Genomic DNA, 19,859 nt, shown 5'->3' with positions numbered 1-19,859 from the left:
GGCAAATACAACAGCCAATATGACAAAGCAGCTGAATATCACGCACACAAAACCTCGCCCCAGAGCGGAGCAATGCCATGGGAGATTCACCAGTATTAAAAAAAGAAACATTGCAATTAAGTTTTAAAAACAGTTCTTACAAAAATGCAGGAAATAAAATTACACAATACGTACAGCATCAACAGAATGTGTATTCACCGATCCCAACTGGGGTGGGTGGGGGGGACCCTGACTTAATTTGCAAAACAGAAGTACACCAAAGATATTCGGTTTTACAGATTTTATGAATAAAGAATATTTTGGAAATTAAAAAAAAATGTGCTCCCTGGTTGAAAACCCCTCGAACTGTCGCCAGAAATTATTTGTTTGCTGTAAAATGTACATGGCATGTAAAATGAAATGGAAGGGTTGTGAAGCAACTCACTCCTGTATTGAAGGAAACTGATCTCCTTTGCCCTTTTTTTATATTTTGACTTTGTGCTTTTTGGAACTGTTCTGTAATGTATTTTTTTTTACAGATTTTAGGAATAAAGTATATTTTGGAAATAAAAAAAGATTCGGCAAAAGAATATATAACATAGAGTACTGAAGAGAGAGGAAGGAAATGTATTGCAAATGGATAATTTCATTAGTGACGGCGCTACTGACAAACGCGGAGAAGGAAACTTACGACGTGTCGACGCCCAGCTGAAAGGTTCAATTGTTAAAACGTGCATGTGGGATATAGAAAGAGATGGTCCAGAGCGAAATTAATGGACTAGTGGCAGTTACAGCCCCCCCAGGACCTCTCATTGTCCTCTTTCGTTGCGCCCACTTTGTGATTGACAGTACGCCAGTGTTTCAATTTCCTGTCTAGTCAGTTTCCCTCGCCAGAGACCCATGTCAATTTCTTTTGTGTAGCAGTGTTCGAAGAATATTACTGTAAAGCCTCGGATGTGCGTATGAAAAGCACGAGGAATAACTTGTCAATGTTCCCAGCCGCAACATGGGGAGGTGGGAAGCTCCATGTAAAAACGATTGCCAGCGAAATGCTCAGCCGGAATCAGCATCGATCAGAGGAGAAATGAGAGGCTAAAATTCATCAAGAGGAGGTAAGAGTTTCCCATCCAATTTTCTTTGGCGTTGATATGAATAAAGTGACACCCCGCACAGCGAAACCGAAGTTCAAATGAAGCTGCTGAAAAATAACCGGTGCTTTGAGCTCTCGAAAACACAATGAGCGCGCTCCTTATTACTGGCCATCGCTGCCGGCAAAAAGTTTAAGATTGCAATTTTCGTTCAGAACAACTTAACCAAGGTTAGAGAACGGGAACCAAATCCTGAAAACCTGCATCAGTAATTTAGACTTGAATTGTTTAACTCCCGTTTTCACTGTAAAGTCACAGATCGCCAGCCTCATTTACTTAAATTCAAAGTCGAATTTGAATGAAAAATGTTCATTATTCCCTATTGAACCTAAACTCCTTTCGTTTCATCTTAAAGCAATTCCTAGTACAAGCGTTTTTATTGCTTTATCTCATGCTGGGTCAATTTGTGGCCTGGTTCTTTCATCTTAAGACTTCAAGTTCATTTTATCCTAACCTTGCTTGTCTTTAATCAATTTTGCTGTGATTAACAATGTCTGAACTTATCCCCTTGGAAGCTCCAAATATACCATCTTAAACGCTCTTCCGCCTCCCACATCTTCAATGCACTGGAATGAAGACTCATTACAACCACCTCCTACTATTAACTCATTCTTTATCAAGATGCCGAAACAGTGGAATTCCTTGACTCCATCAGTTTTCTTCCCCTACAATCTGAGGGATCTGAAATCTAATCTTGGTGTCACTTAACAACTATTTGTGATTTATCCAATCTGCTTTCTACTCTGTTCAGCTTTGATGCTGTCCTTTTGTTTATAAATTAAGAGAAAGTGTAGAGGGGAATGAGAGCCCTTAAATAGCAATGGCACAAGGGAGCGTAAAAATGGGGAGGAACTTTGTGGATTTGATAGAAGTTTCAAAAAAACGATAAAGAGGAACATAATGGGCATAAGATAGACAAATCTCCAGAACCTGATGGTTTCCACCTCTGGATATTAAAATAGGTGAAAATTGCAGATGCTTTACTAATAATTTTCCGAAGCACTCTAGATTCCAGTATTGTGCACTCTGATTGGAAAATTGAAAATGCCACTCCATTATTTAAAAAGGGAGGGAGGGACCAAGTAACCACAGACCTGCCAGTTTAATGTCAATTGTGCAGAAGTTACTGAAATTGATCATGAGTGACAGAGTGACTGAGCATTTGGACAAGTATTAATTGACCATGGTCAGCATGGAATGTGAAGGAGAGTAATGTCTGATTAGTCTATTTGGGTTTTTTGAGGAGGTCACTAGCATGGTGAATTGGAGAGGCCAGACTCCATCTGGAGTACTATATTCAATTTTGGGTGCCAAGCCTCAGGAAATATATATTGGTTTTGGTGGGGGTACAGTGAGATTCACCAGAATGATAGGAGCTTAAATGGCTAAATTGAGTACAGGTTGCATAAAAGTGGCTTGGATTCCCCTTGTTTAGAAGGTTGAAGGTGATCTAATCAAAGTGTTTAAAATGATAAAGGGATTTGGTAGACTGGGTACAGATAAACTATTTCATGTAGTGGGGAAATCCAAAACTAGAGGGCATAACCTTGAAATTAGAGTTAGGCCAATTAGGAGTCAAATCAGGAAGCACGTTTTCATACAAAGTGCAGTGGAAATCTCCCCCAAATGGCTCCTCATGCTGGGGTCAGTTGAAATTTTCAAGCCTGAGAGCGATTGTTGTTGATTAAGGGCCAAGGGATATGGAACAAAGGGCAGGTAAATGGTGTTGAGGTACAGATTAGCCATTATCAAATTGATTGCCAGAACAGGGTTGAGGGGCTGAATGGCCTACCCCTGTTCCTATGCCCTAAACTATGGGCTTTGGCCCCTTACTTATATTTCTTAATCTTAAAAAATTGCACAAAATTGATGTGTATTTTTCAAATTCTGAACTGTTTGTGTAGTTTCATACAAAAATAAAATAACTCAATTCGTTAAATTTTCTGTATTTAGTTGATCGTAGGAAGCAGGACCACACGTGTCACTCGAGCCTGCTCTGCCATTCAATAAAATCGTGGCTGATCTTCTGCCTCAACTCCACTTTCTTGCCCTATCCCTATATCCTATGATTCCCTTAGTGTCCAAAAATCTATCGATCTCAACAATTAAGCATCCACAGCCATGTGGGCTAGGGAATTACAAAAATTCACAACTCTCTCAGTGAAGAATTTTCTTCTTATCAGTACTAAATGGCTAACCCCTTATCATGAGACTGTGACCCTAGTTCTAGATTCTCCAGCCAGGGGAAGCATCCTCCCAGCATCTACTCGGTCAAGCTCCTTTATAATTTTATATGTTTCAATGAGATCACCTCTCATTCTTCTAAATTCTAGCGAACATAGGTGGTGCAGTGGTTAGCACCGCAGCCTCACAGCTCCAGTGACCCGGGTTTGATTCTGGGTACTGCCTGTGCAGAGTTTGCAAGTTCTCCCTGTGACCGCGTGGGTTTCCGCCGGGTGCTCTGGTTTTCTCCCACAGCCAAAGACTTGCAGGTTGATAGGTAAATTGGCTATTGTAAATTGCCCCTCGTCATGGTAGGTGGTAGGGGAATTGAGGGGATGTGGTAGGAATATGGGATTAATGTAGGGTTAGTATAAATGGGTGGTTGATGGTCGGCATAGACTCGGTGGGCCGAAGGGTCTGTTTCAGTGCTGTATCTCTAAGTTAAATAAATAAATGTTGCTATTTATTGTGCGGCACAGTGGTTAGCACCGCAGCCTCACAGCTCCAGCGACCCGGGTTCAGTTCTGGGTACTGCCTGTGCGGAGTTTGCAAGTTCTCCCTGTGTCTGCGTGGGTTTCTGCTGGGTGCTCCGGTTTCCTCACGCAGCCAAAGACTTGCAGGTTGATAGGTAAATTGGCTGTTGTAAATTGCCCCGAGTGTAGGTAGGAGAATAGTGGGGATGTGGTAGAGAATATGGGGTTAATGTAGGATTAGTATAAATGGGTGGTTGTTGGTCGGCACAGACTCGGTGGGCTGAAGGGCCTGTTTCTGTGCTGTATCTCAAAATAAATAAGCCCATTCTACTTAATTTTTCCTCATACGACAATCCTTACATCCCAGGATCTCAAATTGTATATCATTCTGTTCAGGTTAGCCTCACCTACAATTGATGCCCCAAATGCAATACATAATGGACAGTGAAAATATCTGAAACAAACTGAAATGGCATAGTGGATTGACATCTTTTCATATCAAGCAATTGTGTTATAAATCATTCAGACTGCACGTTGTCCATCAATGTGAAGCTGGAATTGATTTGCTACCAATATATAATGTGTTATGTTACTCCAACTGATGTTGTGAGAGTTCAAGAATTGGTGTCAAATGTGAGACCAGGCTGCACATTGTTGCCAAGGCAACTTTTATAAAAGTAAAAGTTAAAAAGCTCTTGGATGATCTATCACATTAACTTTAAAGTTTCATCATCAGACTTGTCCTATTGAAGCTTTTCTAGCATTGTTTACCACTAATACCAGTGAAACAGACACACAGGCAATTCTTGGCTAATCCAATTTGAGACCGGTATAGAGCTGGAAGTATAATTCAATACTGCAAACTTGGCACCACTGTAAATCTGGTGGGTGCAGTACAGACATATCATTATAATTTGGATAAGACGGATGGAATAACATTCTCCTTGCTCTGTTGGCATATAGTCTTAAGTGAAGTGAGCTTGGGCAATCTGTATCCAATTCCACAACACTGAACAACAACATGCATTTATGCTGTGCCTTTATCACAATAAAATGTCCTAAGGTGCTTCACAGTACCAATCATCAAACAAAATTTGACACTGAGCCATAAAAGGAGATATTAGGACAAGTCACCCTTGGCTAACAAACAGTCCATAATTTGTCCTAAATCTTTAATAATAATAATATGCTCAATTCAGACATCGTGAAACAGCCCCATTGTTATATTTTTATTTGTTTCAAATAAATTTATTGTCACTTTTTTTGGCTGACCGCTCTCAAAGCTGGCTCCCCAGATCCCCAGATACTCCCAAAGTTCCTGTAGCCAGGAAAGGCTCGAGCCTGCCTCCCATTTGATTTTCCCCTCTCCCTGTCCCCTTTCCTCCTCCCTCCACTACCCCTCCAGCACAGATGGGAGACATTTCAACTTCCTGTGATGAATGTAGGCCGAGAAATGTGAGGAGCAGGGCTCGAAGCTGTGTCTGTCCACATGCTTCCTGACACCCCGCCTCGAAAGGAAGCCTTACTTTTCTGCGAGCTGTAGTTAGTGGTTGCTGCTTTGAGGCGTAGTTGTTCTGATGTGGTGTCGACTGGAGCGTGTCAGGCATGAGCAGCTGTCGACGGTTGCTGGTGGCAAGGCGGAGTGGGGTGGGTGTTTGTGGGTGGAGGAAATAAACAGCAGAAGGTAAGGAGAGCCCAACAACAAAGTTACCCTGGCTGGAGGGATTGGGGAGGGAGGGTGAAATGAGACGGCATTGTGGTGGTGGTGAGGAGGTGGTCAGGGAGGGATGGGATGGCGATAAGATGGCATAGGAGGAATGAAATGATGATGGGATGGGGAGTTAAAGAAGTACTGTTGCAATAAAGAAACTAATTGCACCGCAAATGTTTTCCGGGTGTCTGCTAGTTAATATTTCTCAGAAAGATCCCGAAGATAGTTGCTGTGTAGAACATTCACACTAGCGCAGGAGGAGCTGCTGTTCTGAAGTCAGGGCAGAGCAGAAGGTTCTAACCTGTTCTGCACATAAGTTGATTAGATTATGATTAGAGATACAGCACTGAAACAGGCCCTTCGGCCCACCGAGTCTGTGCCGAACATCAACCACCCATTTATACTAATCCTACACTAATCCCATATTCCTACCAAACATCCCCACCTGTCCCTATATTTCCCTACCACCTACCTATACTAGTGACAATTTATAATGGCCAATTTACCTATCAACCTGCAAGTCTTTTGGCTTGTGGGAGGAAACCGGAGCACCCGGAGAAAACCCACGCAGACACAGGGAGAACTTGCAAGCTCCACACAGGCAGTGTGCGAGTGAAGTATGCAAAACGTGGAAAATATTTAATTCTCTATCACTGCCATAAAATTTAGAAATAAACATTTCAATGATCTTACTTTTACCCTTCAAAAAGTAAATAAAATCAAATTGTTTTTCATATCTGTGGAAGGCTTCAAGCTGAGCAGCCTGCTCGATAATGTCTCTTATCAGAGGGCTTAGTTCAAAATAGATTGCAGTTGATCTGGCATTGATCATTCTTTGATGGCATCTTCAAGTACTGTCCCCATGTAGCTTAACCTGGAGTCACAAAGGATTCTAATATATTTCTCTTCCTCTTTTTCCTCCCAGCCTGTACTCTGACTATAAATGAAATTAGGGTCAAGAAAGGATGGTGATATTTTTAATAAGCAAAAGAGGAAATGGAATTATTAATTTTATATTGTTAACTACTTATCAACATGCACTTTTTGCAGCAAGAGCAACTGCAGTGATAACACCTTGTGGAATGTGCAGGAGGATTTTCAGCATATGCCTGACTCGGCAGGAATCAAAACAAAAATAGTTCAGCTTCCTGCTTGCTTGCATGAAAGCGAGTCTGTGGGACACCACACCCTCTGTAAACAACATTTTACATATTGTTGCCACTGGCATACTGTGAGGCAGTTCCACCAACTTGCACAAGTTCCAAGATAGTTTTAGTTAACATTGTGCAAGTGAAACACATGGTAGATATTGGGATGACTTGATAGATAGAAGCAGCAAAAGCTTTATGAACCACAGAGATTCCTTTTCTCAATGTTATTTTACTGGTTACACGGTTAGTACGTGCCTGTGTAACAAATCCTTATGTCATATGAAAAACACGTCTATGATCCTGAAATCTAATATGGCTATTAAATTGCTGCAGTAAAATGCGCAAAAATGTATATTATACTTATCCGTCTTTCGGATGAGATGTTTAACCAACTGCCCTCTCAAATTGGATATAAAAGATCCCATGACACTATTTTGAAGAGCAGGTAACTTATCGTTGGTGTCCTGGCTAATATTCATCCCTCAATCAATATCATGAAATACAGACTATCTGGCTATTATCACATTGCTGTATGCGGGATCTTGCTGTGCGCAAATTGGCTCCCACATTTTCTACATTACAACAGTGACTACACTTCAAAAGTACTTAATTGGCTGTAAAGTGCTCTAGGACATCTGGTGGTCGGGAAAGGTGCTATATAAATGTAAATCTTTATGAATTGATCTGCCATGATGTTGCAGTTGGGGAATCAAGAATATATGTATTCAGCTGAAGTTGGGTTAGTGGGAGAAGATAATTGGACCCAATTTAAAATCATACATTCAGACCTTGTTTTTATTTCCATTATAAACTTCTATGTACACATTTTAATTGGAAACTCCTAAACAACTTGTCCTTGTATAATGATATCCTTTTGCCACTAGTAACACTGCAGTATCTCCACTGAAAGGAGAGTCTAATTACAGCGTGACGGGTTTACATAGGTTCCATTATAAATGTGGATATTTATAAGGGAAAAAGTTGATAGTGCATGCAGAAGATTTTAAACATATGTCAGATTGATAGCCACTGCTGGCTAATTTTACTTAAACTGTTGAGTGTGTTTCCAGGAATGCAGTAATGGATAATGGTTTGACAGGTCTCAAATTTTAATATTCTAGCCATTTAAAGTTTGAAAAACACTCAGCAACACAACTATAGATTTTGCTTTTCCAAATTTGGATTGTATCTTCAGAATTATTTCGAACTAGGCTGAGGTATTGATAATTACAGATCTGTTACTAGTGGTGGGAACAATTTTGAGCTGATAAAATAATAGTATCACTCAAGAAGTGTTTGGCACGACATTAAAGTGTAAATATGATTTTTCATTATGTTTAAAATGGGACTGCTTTTAAGGTGCAATTACTGGTACTACAATTTAAGGTGCTCATAGAAATATTTTCTCTCTGTGGTTTCACAGATATTCCTACACTGGTTCTCATCAACAGCAGTAATGACAACTACCATTTTTTTTTAAAGTTCCCAGGCATTGCACAAAAGATTTATGGGAAACAGTCAGGAGAGATTAGGAGGTGATCAAAAACATAGTCAAAGAGATAGATTTGAATAATAACTTGTATTTATTATAATACCTTTACTATAATAAAACATCCCAAGGCACTTCACAGGAGCATTATAAAACAGAATTTGTCACTGACCCATATAAGGGAATATTAAGGCAGATGCCAGAAGGTTAAAGAGTCTTAAAGAGAGGTAGAGAGCAAAAGACGTGGAGAGATTGAGAGGGAATTCCAGAAGTGAGGACCATGGCAGCAGAAGACACGGCCACCAATGGTGGAGCGATTAAAATCCGGGATTTTCAAGAGGCCGGAATTAGAGAAGTGCAGATATCTCGGAGGGCTGTGGGGCTGGAGGGGATTACAGAGTTAGGAAGGGGCAAGGCCATGGAGTGATTTGAAAACAAGGATGAGAATTTTAAAACCGAGGCATTGCTTAACTGGGAGCCAATCTAGGTAAATGAGCACAGAGGTGATAGGTGAACGGGACTTGGTGCGGGTTAGGACATGAGCAGCAGAGTTTTGAATGACTCAAGTCTACAGAGGGTGGAATGTGGGAGGCCAGGGGGAGGTTTTCAAAGCAGGAGGGAGAAATGGTGGGGCAGCTGGGGAATTCCAGAGATTATATCCTAGTCGACTGAAGGTACTGGTGTCAATGGTGAAGTGAAGGGATGGGGAATGCACATGAAGTTAGAATCAGAGCTTTCAGAATACTTTTTAATCTAGATGAAATGTTTAAAAATGCGGTTCTATTATACATCAGAATATCTGAGTCAGCACAAGTTTCAGTTCATGAAATTTTAAAGCAACAAAAATTTGCAGTATTTTCCTTTCCGATTATTAACTTAACGTTTTTTCCCCATCATGTGCCAAAACTTTTGTTAAACGACTGGTTAATACTCCCCTCAGCATAACTCAGGTTATGAAGGGAACACAAAACAAAATGATTGAATATTTATTTCTCTTCTACATGGACATTGGTGTAAACAGCTGTGATACTTGTAATCGACTATAAATTCTTTAGAAGGAGGCATGTAGATTTCCACCGTTAAAAGGAATATCCTTTGACTACATTCGTGGTAGAGAAAATCCATCTGCCATGAAATGAAGACCATTATTAATATTTAAATGAAAATGTTTTGCTTTTATGTTGACTGGCTGGCAAATAGCACCTGGTATCCCCCCATCTGGCGACCTCTGCGTAATGAACTTCCAGCTTTGTAAAGCTGTAACTTTCGGTGAAGCACTTTAATCCAATAGACAATGTTCGTCCTTTTCTGTTCTATATTTCTATCACAGTGGGTCCAGCTGTCTTAGGTTACAAAGCATCACTGTGATATTTACTCAGTATTAATATAACTAATTCCTGTGCTCTTTTGCAAATTGAGAAATATTGACCAGTTTAATATCTGAAAGATTAGGATTTGAAAACACTTTCAGGAAAACATGGATTCATTGAATAACTAACTGATGTTGAAGCAGGGTTACTTCATTGCTATGTTGATTCCATTGGCACTCAGAATGAGGTCTCATATCAGGCTGCCTCCTGATATAACTTAAAAAAATAATTGAAAGATTCATTGGGTCAATAAGTGCCTCTCTAACCTTTTGTGGAATTGTCTAATTTATTTTATCTGTAACAACCGCAGCCTCACAGCTCCAGCGACCCGGGTTCAATTCTGGGTACTGCCTGTGTGGAGTTTGCAAGTTCTCCCTGTGTCTGCATGGGTTTTCTCCGGGTGCTCCGGTTTCCTCCCACAAGCCAAAAGACTTGCAGGCTGGTAGGTAAATTGGCCATTATAAATTGCCCCTTGTATAGGTAGGTGGTAGGGAAATATAGGGACAGGTGGGGATGTGATAGGAATATGGGATTAGTGTAGGATTAGTATATATGGGTGGTTGATGGTCGGCACAGACTCGGTGGGCCGAAGGGCCTGTTTCAGTGCTGTATCTCTAAACTAAACTAAACTAAAAGTCAAGGATGAGGAAAGGCCACTTGGTTTTCAAGTTCATCCCTCTGGCATCTCACCTCTCCCTGTGTAGCATCTAATTGATTTGAATGCCCTGTAAAACCAATGGGGCAAAAATATGAAAAGCATCCTGTCCCATAGGAAGTAAGGCAGGGTGGAATTTCTGCCTATAGCTTTGGCCTCACTAAAACCCTGTTCCAAACCCGTGGGATTTGGTCATTACCACTGTCCCAGTTCCTTAATTCTTTCCCAAGAAGGATTGGAATTTTCAGGGTTCGTGTCTCTACTCCTCTGATAGCAAACTGTTTATCAGCCTTTTGTGAAGAAGATCCTTCTAATGTCTCCTCCCCTCCTGCTTTTACAACAGCTGTACTTCTGATTCACTTTAGTGCTTTGGGACAATTCTAAGATGTGATGCAGCATTATGTAAATGTGAGTTTTTATCTGAATTAAACTTTACTTTTTGTTAGATTTTTGTTTTTGTTTTGATAGATTGGGAAATGGGGAGGTGCAGCGAGACCTGGGTGTTCTTGTGCACCAGTCGCTGAAAGTAAGCATGCAGATGCAGCAGGCAGTTAAGAAGGCAAATAATATGTTGGCCTTCATAGCGAGAGGATTCGCGTACAGCAGCAAGGATGTCTTGCTGCAGTTACACAAGGCTTTGGTGAGACCACATCTGGAGTATTGTGTGCAGTTTTGGTCTCCTTATCTGAGGAAGGATGTTTTTGCTATAGAGGGAGTGCAGCGAAGGTTCACCCGATTGATTGCTGGGATGGCAGGACTGACATATGGGAAGATTGGGTCGATTAGGCTTGTATTCGCTAGAGTTTAGAAGAATGAGAGGGGATCTCATAGAAACCTATAAAATTCTAACAGGACTGGACAAACTAGATGCAGGAAGGATGTTCCCGATGGCGGGGGAGCCCAGGACCACGTCTAAGGATAAGGGGTGAGCCATTTAAGACTGAGATGAGGAGAAATTTCTTCACCCAGAGAGTGGTGAACCTGTGGAATTCTCTACCATGGAAAGCAGTTGAGGCCAAATCATTAAATATATTAAAGAAAGAGTTAGATGTAGTTCTTAGGGCTAATGGAATCAAAGGATACGGGGAGAAAGCGGGAACAGGGTACTGAGTTTGGATGATCAGCCATGATTGTATTGAATGGCGGAGCAGGCTCAAAGAGCCGAATGGCCTACTCCAGCCCTATTTTTTTATGTTTCTATGTTAATTTATGATCTTTGGTTCTATTAGCCTAGATTATTCTAGAATCATAATCTGGATTTACCTTTTCTAACATAATCAAAACAGTCAAAAAGTCTTGTCAGAATTGATCTTGCCCTTATGAGGTTGCTGTGCAGGTGTTGCTCTGACTTACTCCATAGAATGGTTTCCATCACTTTGCCTCATGTAGAAATTAGGTGCAGGTCATTATCAAAATATGTTTGGATATTGTTACAGAATAGGCATGTCCTTTCAGAATAGGTGTTGTGCTTCTTTCTTCACTTTTGCCCTTTTATAACTCACTCTTTTAGCTCCTGTGAATTTTATTTTTCCCATCCTATTTTCCCCTAAATTCCTTCCTCTCCTTTTGTCACAAGAGGATGATTTCTTATTGGTGTACAATTACGGACACTGCCCATCTCTGGTAGCGGCCTTTATTTGTGCCTTTGAAATTAATCGATAAAGGAGCAGCTTTGAAAGAATCCATTTTTATGCTTATAGGCTTGACCAAGGTTAACCAGACAGTCAGCTCATTGTCATTTGTGGAGCACTGCTTTGCTCAAAATGGCTGCCACGTTCACCTAAAACAGAGCTTCAAGTATGTAAAGCGTTTTGGGACTTTACTGAGAGACATAATGAGACACGATGCATAAATGCAATTTCTTTCTTTCCTTGGAGAAGCAGCTGAGGAGGTAGAAGTTCTGCTTCTACCTCTGGCTCACTCTGGGAACCCACTGTATGAAATTGTGTACCACCAGCCCACAATCTTTCCATCCATAGATGAAATGCAGAGTTCCGTAGGTTATGCTCCCACAAAGACAAAGACAAAGAAAAAAGAAAGCTCCCACAATGTACGGGCAGAGCAGAAGCGAAAAATTTACCCAGCAACCTCTAAAGCCATTGTTCCTAAATTAGAAACAAGAGTAACTTTTTATTGCAAGGACTTTTCCATGGGCACAAAGCTCTGCCATTGGACTCCCAAACACATCTGTAATCATTGGACTCCCAAGCACATCTGTAATCATTGGACTCCCAAACACATCTGTAATCACTGGACTCCCAAACACATCTGCAATCATTTTCCCCCCACAGAAACTAATTGCAGTCATTATTAATGATTATTTTGGCTGCACTATTGTTATGAAGACTGTTCTTTAACTTTTTGATCATGATAAAGTCATTTCCTCCCTGCAGCAAGGAAGTCTCCTTCAATGATCAGACAGAACAGTGCAACTGTCGAACATATTGTGAATTTTAAAACACTGTGCATTTTTCCAAATCACGGAACAACCATTTCCGGAAAGCGTTTTGAAAATCTCACCCAAAGCTGTTGGTATATTTTCAAGTTTATAAAATATCTAAATAAAGCCTAATAATGATCAGTTCATGTGTTTTTGATGTACAGGCTCCTAAAAGGATACAGTGTTTGTACACATGTAGGAATGAAAAAATGCTGTGTATTTTGTTACATCTGAAAGGCATCAGCTCAAGGTTGATTACTAACTAGTTACGAAGTCACTGGAGTTGTTCTCCTGGCTAGTCTCCCACTTTACATTCTCTGTAAACTTGAGCTCATCCAAAACTCTGCTGCTCGTATCAAGTCCTGTTTACCCATCACCCGCTGTGTTCGCTGACCTGTATTGGCTCCCAGGCCGGCAATGCCTCAATTTTAAAATTCTCATCATTGTTTTAAAATCTCTACATGGCCTCCCTATCTCATAAGAACATAAGAATAGGAGCAGGTGCAGACCATACGACCCCTTGAGCCTACTCCACCATTCAATACAATCATAGCTCATCCTCTGCCTGAATTCACTTTCCCACCTGCTCCCCAAATCCCTAGATTCCCTGAAAGATCAAAAATCTTTCTATCCCAGTCTTGAATATACTCAATGATGGAGCAACCACAGTCCTCTGAGGTAGAGAATTCTAAAGATTCACAACAACCCTCTGAGTGAAGAAATTTCCCCTTACCTCAGTCCTAAACGGTTGACCCCTTATCCTGAGGCTGTGCCCCTGTCTTCTAGATTTCCCAGCCAGGGGAAACAACCTCTCAGTATCTACCTTGTTAAACCCCTTCAGATTTTGTACATTTCAATGAGATTGGAGTTTAGAAGAATGAGAGGCAGAGAGTATAGGCCCGATTATTCGGTCTCTCATCATAGGACAACTCTGTCATCCCAGGAACCAACCTAATGAAGCTTTGATGTACCACCTCCAAGGCAAGTCTCTCCTTCATTAGACATGGAGATCAAAACTGCGTACAGTACTCCAGGTGTGGTCTCACCAAAGCCCTATACAATTGTAGTAAGATGTCTTTATTCTTATACTCCAAGTCCTCTTGCAATAAAGGCCAACATACCATTTGCCTTTCTAATTGTTTGCTCTATCTGCATGCTAAGCTTCTGTGTTCCTTGTATGAGTACAGCCAAGTCTCTCTGAATAACAACATTTAAAAGTTTCACACCTTGTAAAAAATATTCCGCTTTTCTATTCTTATTACCAAAGTGAATAATCACACACTTACCCGCATTATATTCCATCTGCCACCTTGTTGCCCACTCGTTTAACCTACCATATTATCTCTTTGTGCCCTCCTCACAGCTTACGTTCCCACCTCGCTTTGTATCCTCAGCAAACTTGGATACATTACTCTTGGTCTCTGTAGCCTCCCCCACACCTACAACCCTCCAAGATCTCTGCTCCTCCAATTCTGGCCTCTTGCACATACCCAATTTTCATTGAATCTTCATTGGTAGCCATGCCTTCAGCAGCCTCGGTCCCAAGCTCTAGAATTCCCTCCAACAAACCTCTCTGCCTCCCGCTGTTCCTTTAAGAAGCTCTGTAAAACTTACCTTGATCAAGCTTTGGTCATCCCTGTCCTAATACCTTCTTATGTGGCTTGGTGTCAAATTTTGATTGATAATGCTCGTGTGAAGTGCTTTGGGATGTTTTACTGTGTTAAATTCAAGTTGTTGGAGTAAAATGTTTCTTTGACATTTTCCAAATTTTACTAAAATATTAGAGATGAACTTAGTCCATCAGATCATTTTCATTCTGTATTTATATTATTCATCCAATATATCTTAATTTTTCTGTTTCGTTCCCTCCATTTCCTTTCACTAAAAGTCACATTTGAGAATTATTTTGCTTTTAAGATCTTTTCATCTTGTTTCTCCGTGCATGATGCTTCTTATCTACCATTGTGTTACAAAATTTGTTCCTAGTTTGTGGTTGGCACAAGTCATTTAAGATTGTAAACACTGCAATGTATAAGGAAGAATGATCCTGCTTCCATCTTAAAAGCAAAAGTTACGCATGGGAAAGTAATGTTTTACTTTGTAAATGTGCGTGCTTGCTCTCTAGGTGGACAAGTTTCTCTGTTTTAAAGTAACTTTTCCCCCTTTTATTTTAAGTGAAACTAAAACTACCAACATGACGACCACAGTAGAAGACCCAACTATAAAGAGCCACGAAAGCTTCAATTGCCAACCAGGTATTCCTTCGCCTCCTAAAGCACCACGGCCAAAGTACAGATCCAGAGATAATAAAGGTGCAAAAGGAAAAATCAAGATGCGCTCTCCTTCTGGGCTTTTTATTATATTAGGGCTGTTTATTGTCATGGTGGGGATCGCTATAGCAGTTGTTGGCTACTGGCCACATAAGCATAATTCTCAGGTATCAGTGAATCACCAAGGAGCAAACTCTAGTCAATCGAGTGTTGGGACTCGGCATTTAAGAGTAAAGCTTCAATCCCAACCCATGTTGAAGCATGAGAAGTTGAAGTTGATTGGACCAGTGATTATGGGGTTTGGATTGTTCATATTCATCTGTGCAAACACAGTCTTGTATGAAAACCGGGACAGAGAAACAAAACTTTTAGCACAGAGAAATATTTATTCTATGGCTGGTCAGGCTTGTAACGGAGAGAATAAAGAACCAAAACATATTCAACATGGTCCCTGTCCTACCTCCACAGATACCAATTTTAGATGTTCAGAACAGTGCTGTGCTACAGAAAAAGCCTGCAGGGCAACACATGGTAACTCAAGCCCTCAAAGTACAGATATATGGGCAGATTGTCATAGGTCTGTTAAACATAAAATGACTGCCCAACTGCTGCATCACAAAAGGCCTTCCCCATCCATCTCTCTTCATAGTGTACAGTCAGACTCTTGCAACTCCAGTGAAAGAAACCTAAATGTCCCCTTGAACTGTGGCACTGATTCCTCAGTTGCCTTGTCAGTAATATTACCTGTTATTAAACTCAACAACTGCATCATTGATACTCCTGATATTACTGCTATGGTGGAAGACATTGAACTGGATCAGAATGTGGTCATGGTTTCCACTGAAGACTTAAGCCAGCTCCAGAACTATGGGTATATCCGGTCTAGCAGCATTCGCAGTGCTGATGATGCTACTAGGGTTGTGGACATGGACTATTCCTTGCCTAGTAAATCATTTTCCACCAGGTTTATTGGAAAGTTGCTGTCTCCAGGCATTGTCAGGAAAGTGTACGGTTCAGACATGCAACTTCACACGACATGTGGTTACTCCAAGTCATTTGACCTTGGGAAGGATGCAAGTAAGCTCAGTGCGCAAAAAGGAGAGCGAAAGCACAGGAGCTGGCCACGGTTGGATTGCAGTTATATAAAAAAGTATCTGAAACTGGAAAACAGAGAAGACTCTGTGGACAGATTACTTGAACAGATTGAACGCGAGTATGCAAGTGAAGAACAGAACATTCAGGAGCATAACACCCCAAAGGAATGAAAGGAAAGAAAATGGTTGTAAATTGGAAGATTAGAAATGTAATGTGGTTATAAAATATTTTATCAAGGTAGCCATTTTTTTGTAAAACCATTGGCTGGGGACAATTAAATTAAAAATATTGCTGGCTGACAGGAAGTTATTTACAAGAATAATGCCCCTGTTTGGGTTGTTGTGGTAATTAGGCCACCTTATATTTGGTTGACTATAAGCTGGCTGTTTATCTCCAGAGACTTTGGGGTTCAGGTAAGCAATTGTAGCAGGCAGGATTAATCCCTCAGACAGCCAAAACTTTTGTCCATTTCTAACCTGGTGGAGGGATTTAAATGATTCTTTAAGGTTTTCTAGGAAAATAACTCTACTGCCTATTTCTCAACCGAATAATGGGTTTCTTACACCTAATACTTGTCCCGTTGTAGTTTGAATCTCTCTTCCAGTGGATTTGACTCCAAACTGTCCTTCAACCTCAATTTCTATTCACTACTCAAATCAATTATTTCCACCTCTACTATATTGTCTCATTCTGCCCTTGCCTCACCTCGATCAACACTGAGTCTAGTTTCTGCCTGTCATATCCAATCTTGTTCAACACTCTGCTCAATGGCCTCCACAAAGGCCTCAGGTAGACCAACATTACATCCACATCCTTTCTCACACCATTTCTGACTTCTCTCTCACCCCTTTCTTACCAACATCCATTGTTTTAGTTCAGACAGCCAGGCAGTGAAGGATAGAACTGGAGCCTAACCTTTATACACGTAGAAGCATTTATTTACAGAGATAAGTATTACAAACATAGACCTCCTAACTCAACAACTGTAGTTTCTGTATGCTCCTATAGGAGCCCGTGAATCTCCAGTGAATACCTACCATCTGAATATAATTAATTACTCAGTTACTGTACAATTAACATGTATTGGTTCCTCATTTTCCCAACACATTGAATTTTAAATAGTCATCCTCATTTACAAAGTAATCTGCCCCTCCCAAAATCTGTAACGTCCTGCAGCATTATGTCTTTGCCACTGCTGTTTGCTCTTCTAACACTGGCTTCCTGAGCAGCCCCTCCTTTCACTCCACCTTTTGCAGATCCTTCTGCTATCTAGGTGTCGTACTCTGGAAACGGTTCCTAAACACCTCTTCCTCGCCATCTTTCTAACATCACTTCAAAACCTACCCTAGTTGGGGTATTTTACCACTTTGAAGGCATTAGATAAATACAAAATTTTGTTACAGGAGCAAAAGTGCCTGATTATTGCTATATCACTAATGAAAACTCATTCATTTGTTTCCTGTTTCCTTGTTATGTCATTTCGGGTAGTTCCTTCAGCTGGATGGGTGAATTGGCAAATAGACCACAGGGTGCTCAGTGGCCCCTTGGAATCAATGCTATTTGCAGCTTGTTTAGTTTTGGGTAGTTAATTCAATGGAGACAGCTAAGTTTATGTTTTATCTAGAGATGGTTTTGTTGGGGGTGGGGTGGGGTGGGGGGTGGGGGGAGCTCCCAATTGTAGTAGAATGTTTGTCATAAAAGTCCTGTTCAAAATGTCACAGTGGCGCAGTGGTTAGCACTGCAGCCTCACAGCTCCAGCAACCTGGGTTCAGTTCTGGGTACGGCCTGTGCGGAGTTTGCACGTTCTCCCTGTGACCGCGTGGGTTTCCGCTGGGTACTCCGGTTTCCTCCCACAGCCAAAGACTTGCAGGTTGATCGGTAAATTGGCCATTGTAAATTGCCCCTAGTGTAGGTAGGTGGTAGGAGAATGGTGGGGATGTGGTAGGGAATATGGGATTAATGTAGGATTAGTATAAACGGGTGGTTGTTGGTCGGTACAGACTCGGTGGGCCAAAGGGCCTGTTTCAGTGCTGTATCTCTAAATAAAAGTAGAATGTGTCTAAGGCGAAGTCTAAAGTCCACTTGTACTGAGACATGGTACCATGACTCAAGTACAAATCCAGCATCCATACGGGTGCATTCTGCAAAAAAAACTTTAACCATAAGAAGCTCTTCAGCTAAAAGGGAAGTACATTTTTACTCACGGACTTGCGGTTATATTTGTGGACACACTTGCAAAATTGTTGCAAGTCTCTGTTCAGTTGTAAGTTGCCATTAATTTTTGAGCACACCTTGAAAACTTGCATATTTTAATTCCACATCTTTCCAGTGCTCCTTCATTAAATATTGGCCTTTTTATATAGCCTTATGATCGTCAGCTTATCGTTGAGCAAACTGATTGCTGTGATGCCATAGAGCCAGTTACTCAAATGAAAATTGATGACAATTTTCAACCAATCACAAGTCTAAAATTTAAAACAATACACAATATCCTTCTGTAACGTACTGGAAAATGACCTTGATCCTGTATCCAATCAGGTAAACTATCTCTACTCAATTTCTTGGTTATTTATTGTAATTTGGGCACAGTTCAAAAAACATCCACCTTGAAAACAAATTCCAGCAGTTTTACACAACATCTGATAGAAGTGAGCCCATCATATGCTTCGAATTATTGCCAGATTGAATATAGTTTGGGCCCAGATTACTAGGTACTGAGAGTTAAAGGACAGGAAATGTATGCTTTAAGTTTATGTTTTCAGCTACTGTATTTGAACGAGAGAACTTCAATATTGAGTATGAGAAATGATTAAAGTTGTTACAGATGTGCATCACTCCAACCTTCTGTTAGCTTTTCAGTATCCTAATATCATTTGATACTCAATAGAAAAGCTGACAGTAGGTAGCAGGCCCAAATATTTGTAACCTGTTTTTATTTAGAAAAACTACTTTTATTCTAGAGTACCTAATAAAACTAGAAGCAAAAGATGTATTGCACCAGCTGATTTATTATCCTAAGACTCGGTCAACATTTTCACTCCCTTTGGGACTTTTGATTCAAAATAGTGATACTTAGCAAAATTGTACTGTATCCATTAAATGTAGAAACTTCTTGTGGGATATGGCGCAATTCCAAATCACTTGCTTTAAATATAAAAGTCCGGAAAATCTGTAGGGTTTTTGGCTGTATTCTCACTGTAAATCTGCTGAATGGAGTGCAGAAGAGGCCAGATAAATAACTTTTTTTTCAAGCTGTTGGCATTGGAATCACTTAGCATTTGGCCGGTGTCATATTTTCTGTTCCTCTTAGTACCCAAGACACATACATTAGTATGAACTCCCCCACTACTGATAATGTTAATTAGAGATCTCCCTCCTTCCACGCTCCCCAACCCCAGATACTTCAGCTAAAGTTCCTGATGGCCATTCCCCCCGCACTTATGCTGGAAGAGTGGTCCCGTGGAGTTTCAGGCGCATGATTTAATTTTTGATGGTTGCGGCTGAAAAGCTGTGGCACTCTAATTTGCCCAGTTATGCGTAGCAGTTTTGATGAAACGGTACTCAGCTCTGTAGGAATTTCTGACTCAGCAAGGCTGACTTAAGCTATTTGGGATGATGCATAGTTGAACCCACAGGAGTTCTTTTTGGAATCTGGCCAAAATGATACATCACTGTTATTATTGTTAATGTAGCAATGCAAACTCTACAGTCCAGCTTAAAATACAGGAATCACGGACTAGCTCATCCAGCCAGAATTGTCAACCAACCCTGTAAAGAAAAAGGACCCAGCAAAGGCCCAGAGACTCTTCAACTTGGGAGAAAAAGTTGAGGTGAATCAACACAGCTATTTGCATG

The 19,859-nt window shown here is 40.7% G+C and overlaps 1 protein-coding gene across 4 annotated transcripts; it reads left to right on the top strand.

Moving 5' to 3' along the window:
• The first annotated feature begins 626 nt into the window (after positions 1 to 626).
• On the top strand, positions 627 to 17,638 carry LOC137347002 (transmembrane protein 200A-like). Of its 4 annotated transcripts, none has more exons than XM_068010995.1 (3): positions 627 to 1,091; positions 13,583 to 13,673; positions 14,815 to 17,638. In XM_068010995.1, the coding sequence occupies exon 3, from the start codon at positions 14,834 to 14,836 to the stop codon at positions 16,172 to 16,174; it is 1,341 nt and encodes a 446-aa protein (XP_067867096.1). In that variant the 5' UTR covers positions 627 to 1,091; positions 13,583 to 13,673; positions 14,815 to 14,833; the 3' UTR covers positions 16,175 to 17,638. The 4 variants fall into 4 exon arrangements, with proteins under 4 accessions (XP_067867096.1, XP_067867093.1, XP_067867094.1 ...); XM_068010992.1 differs by lacking the exon at positions 13,583 to 13,673 and adding an exon at positions 12,593 to 12,731; XM_068010993.1 differs by lacking the exon at positions 13,583 to 13,673.
• The last annotated feature ends 2,221 nt before the right edge of the window (positions 17,639 to 19,859 follow it).

The sequence above is a fragment of the Heterodontus francisci genome, chromosome 31 (assembly GCF_036365525.1).
Source record: "Heterodontus francisci isolate sHetFra1 chromosome 31, sHetFra1.hap1, whole genome shotgun sequence".
NCBI classification, from domain to species: Eukaryota; Metazoa; Chordata; class Chondrichthyes; order Heterodontiformes; family Heterodontidae; genus Heterodontus; species Heterodontus francisci.
This window is presented reverse-complemented; position numbering and strand designations above follow the sequence as displayed.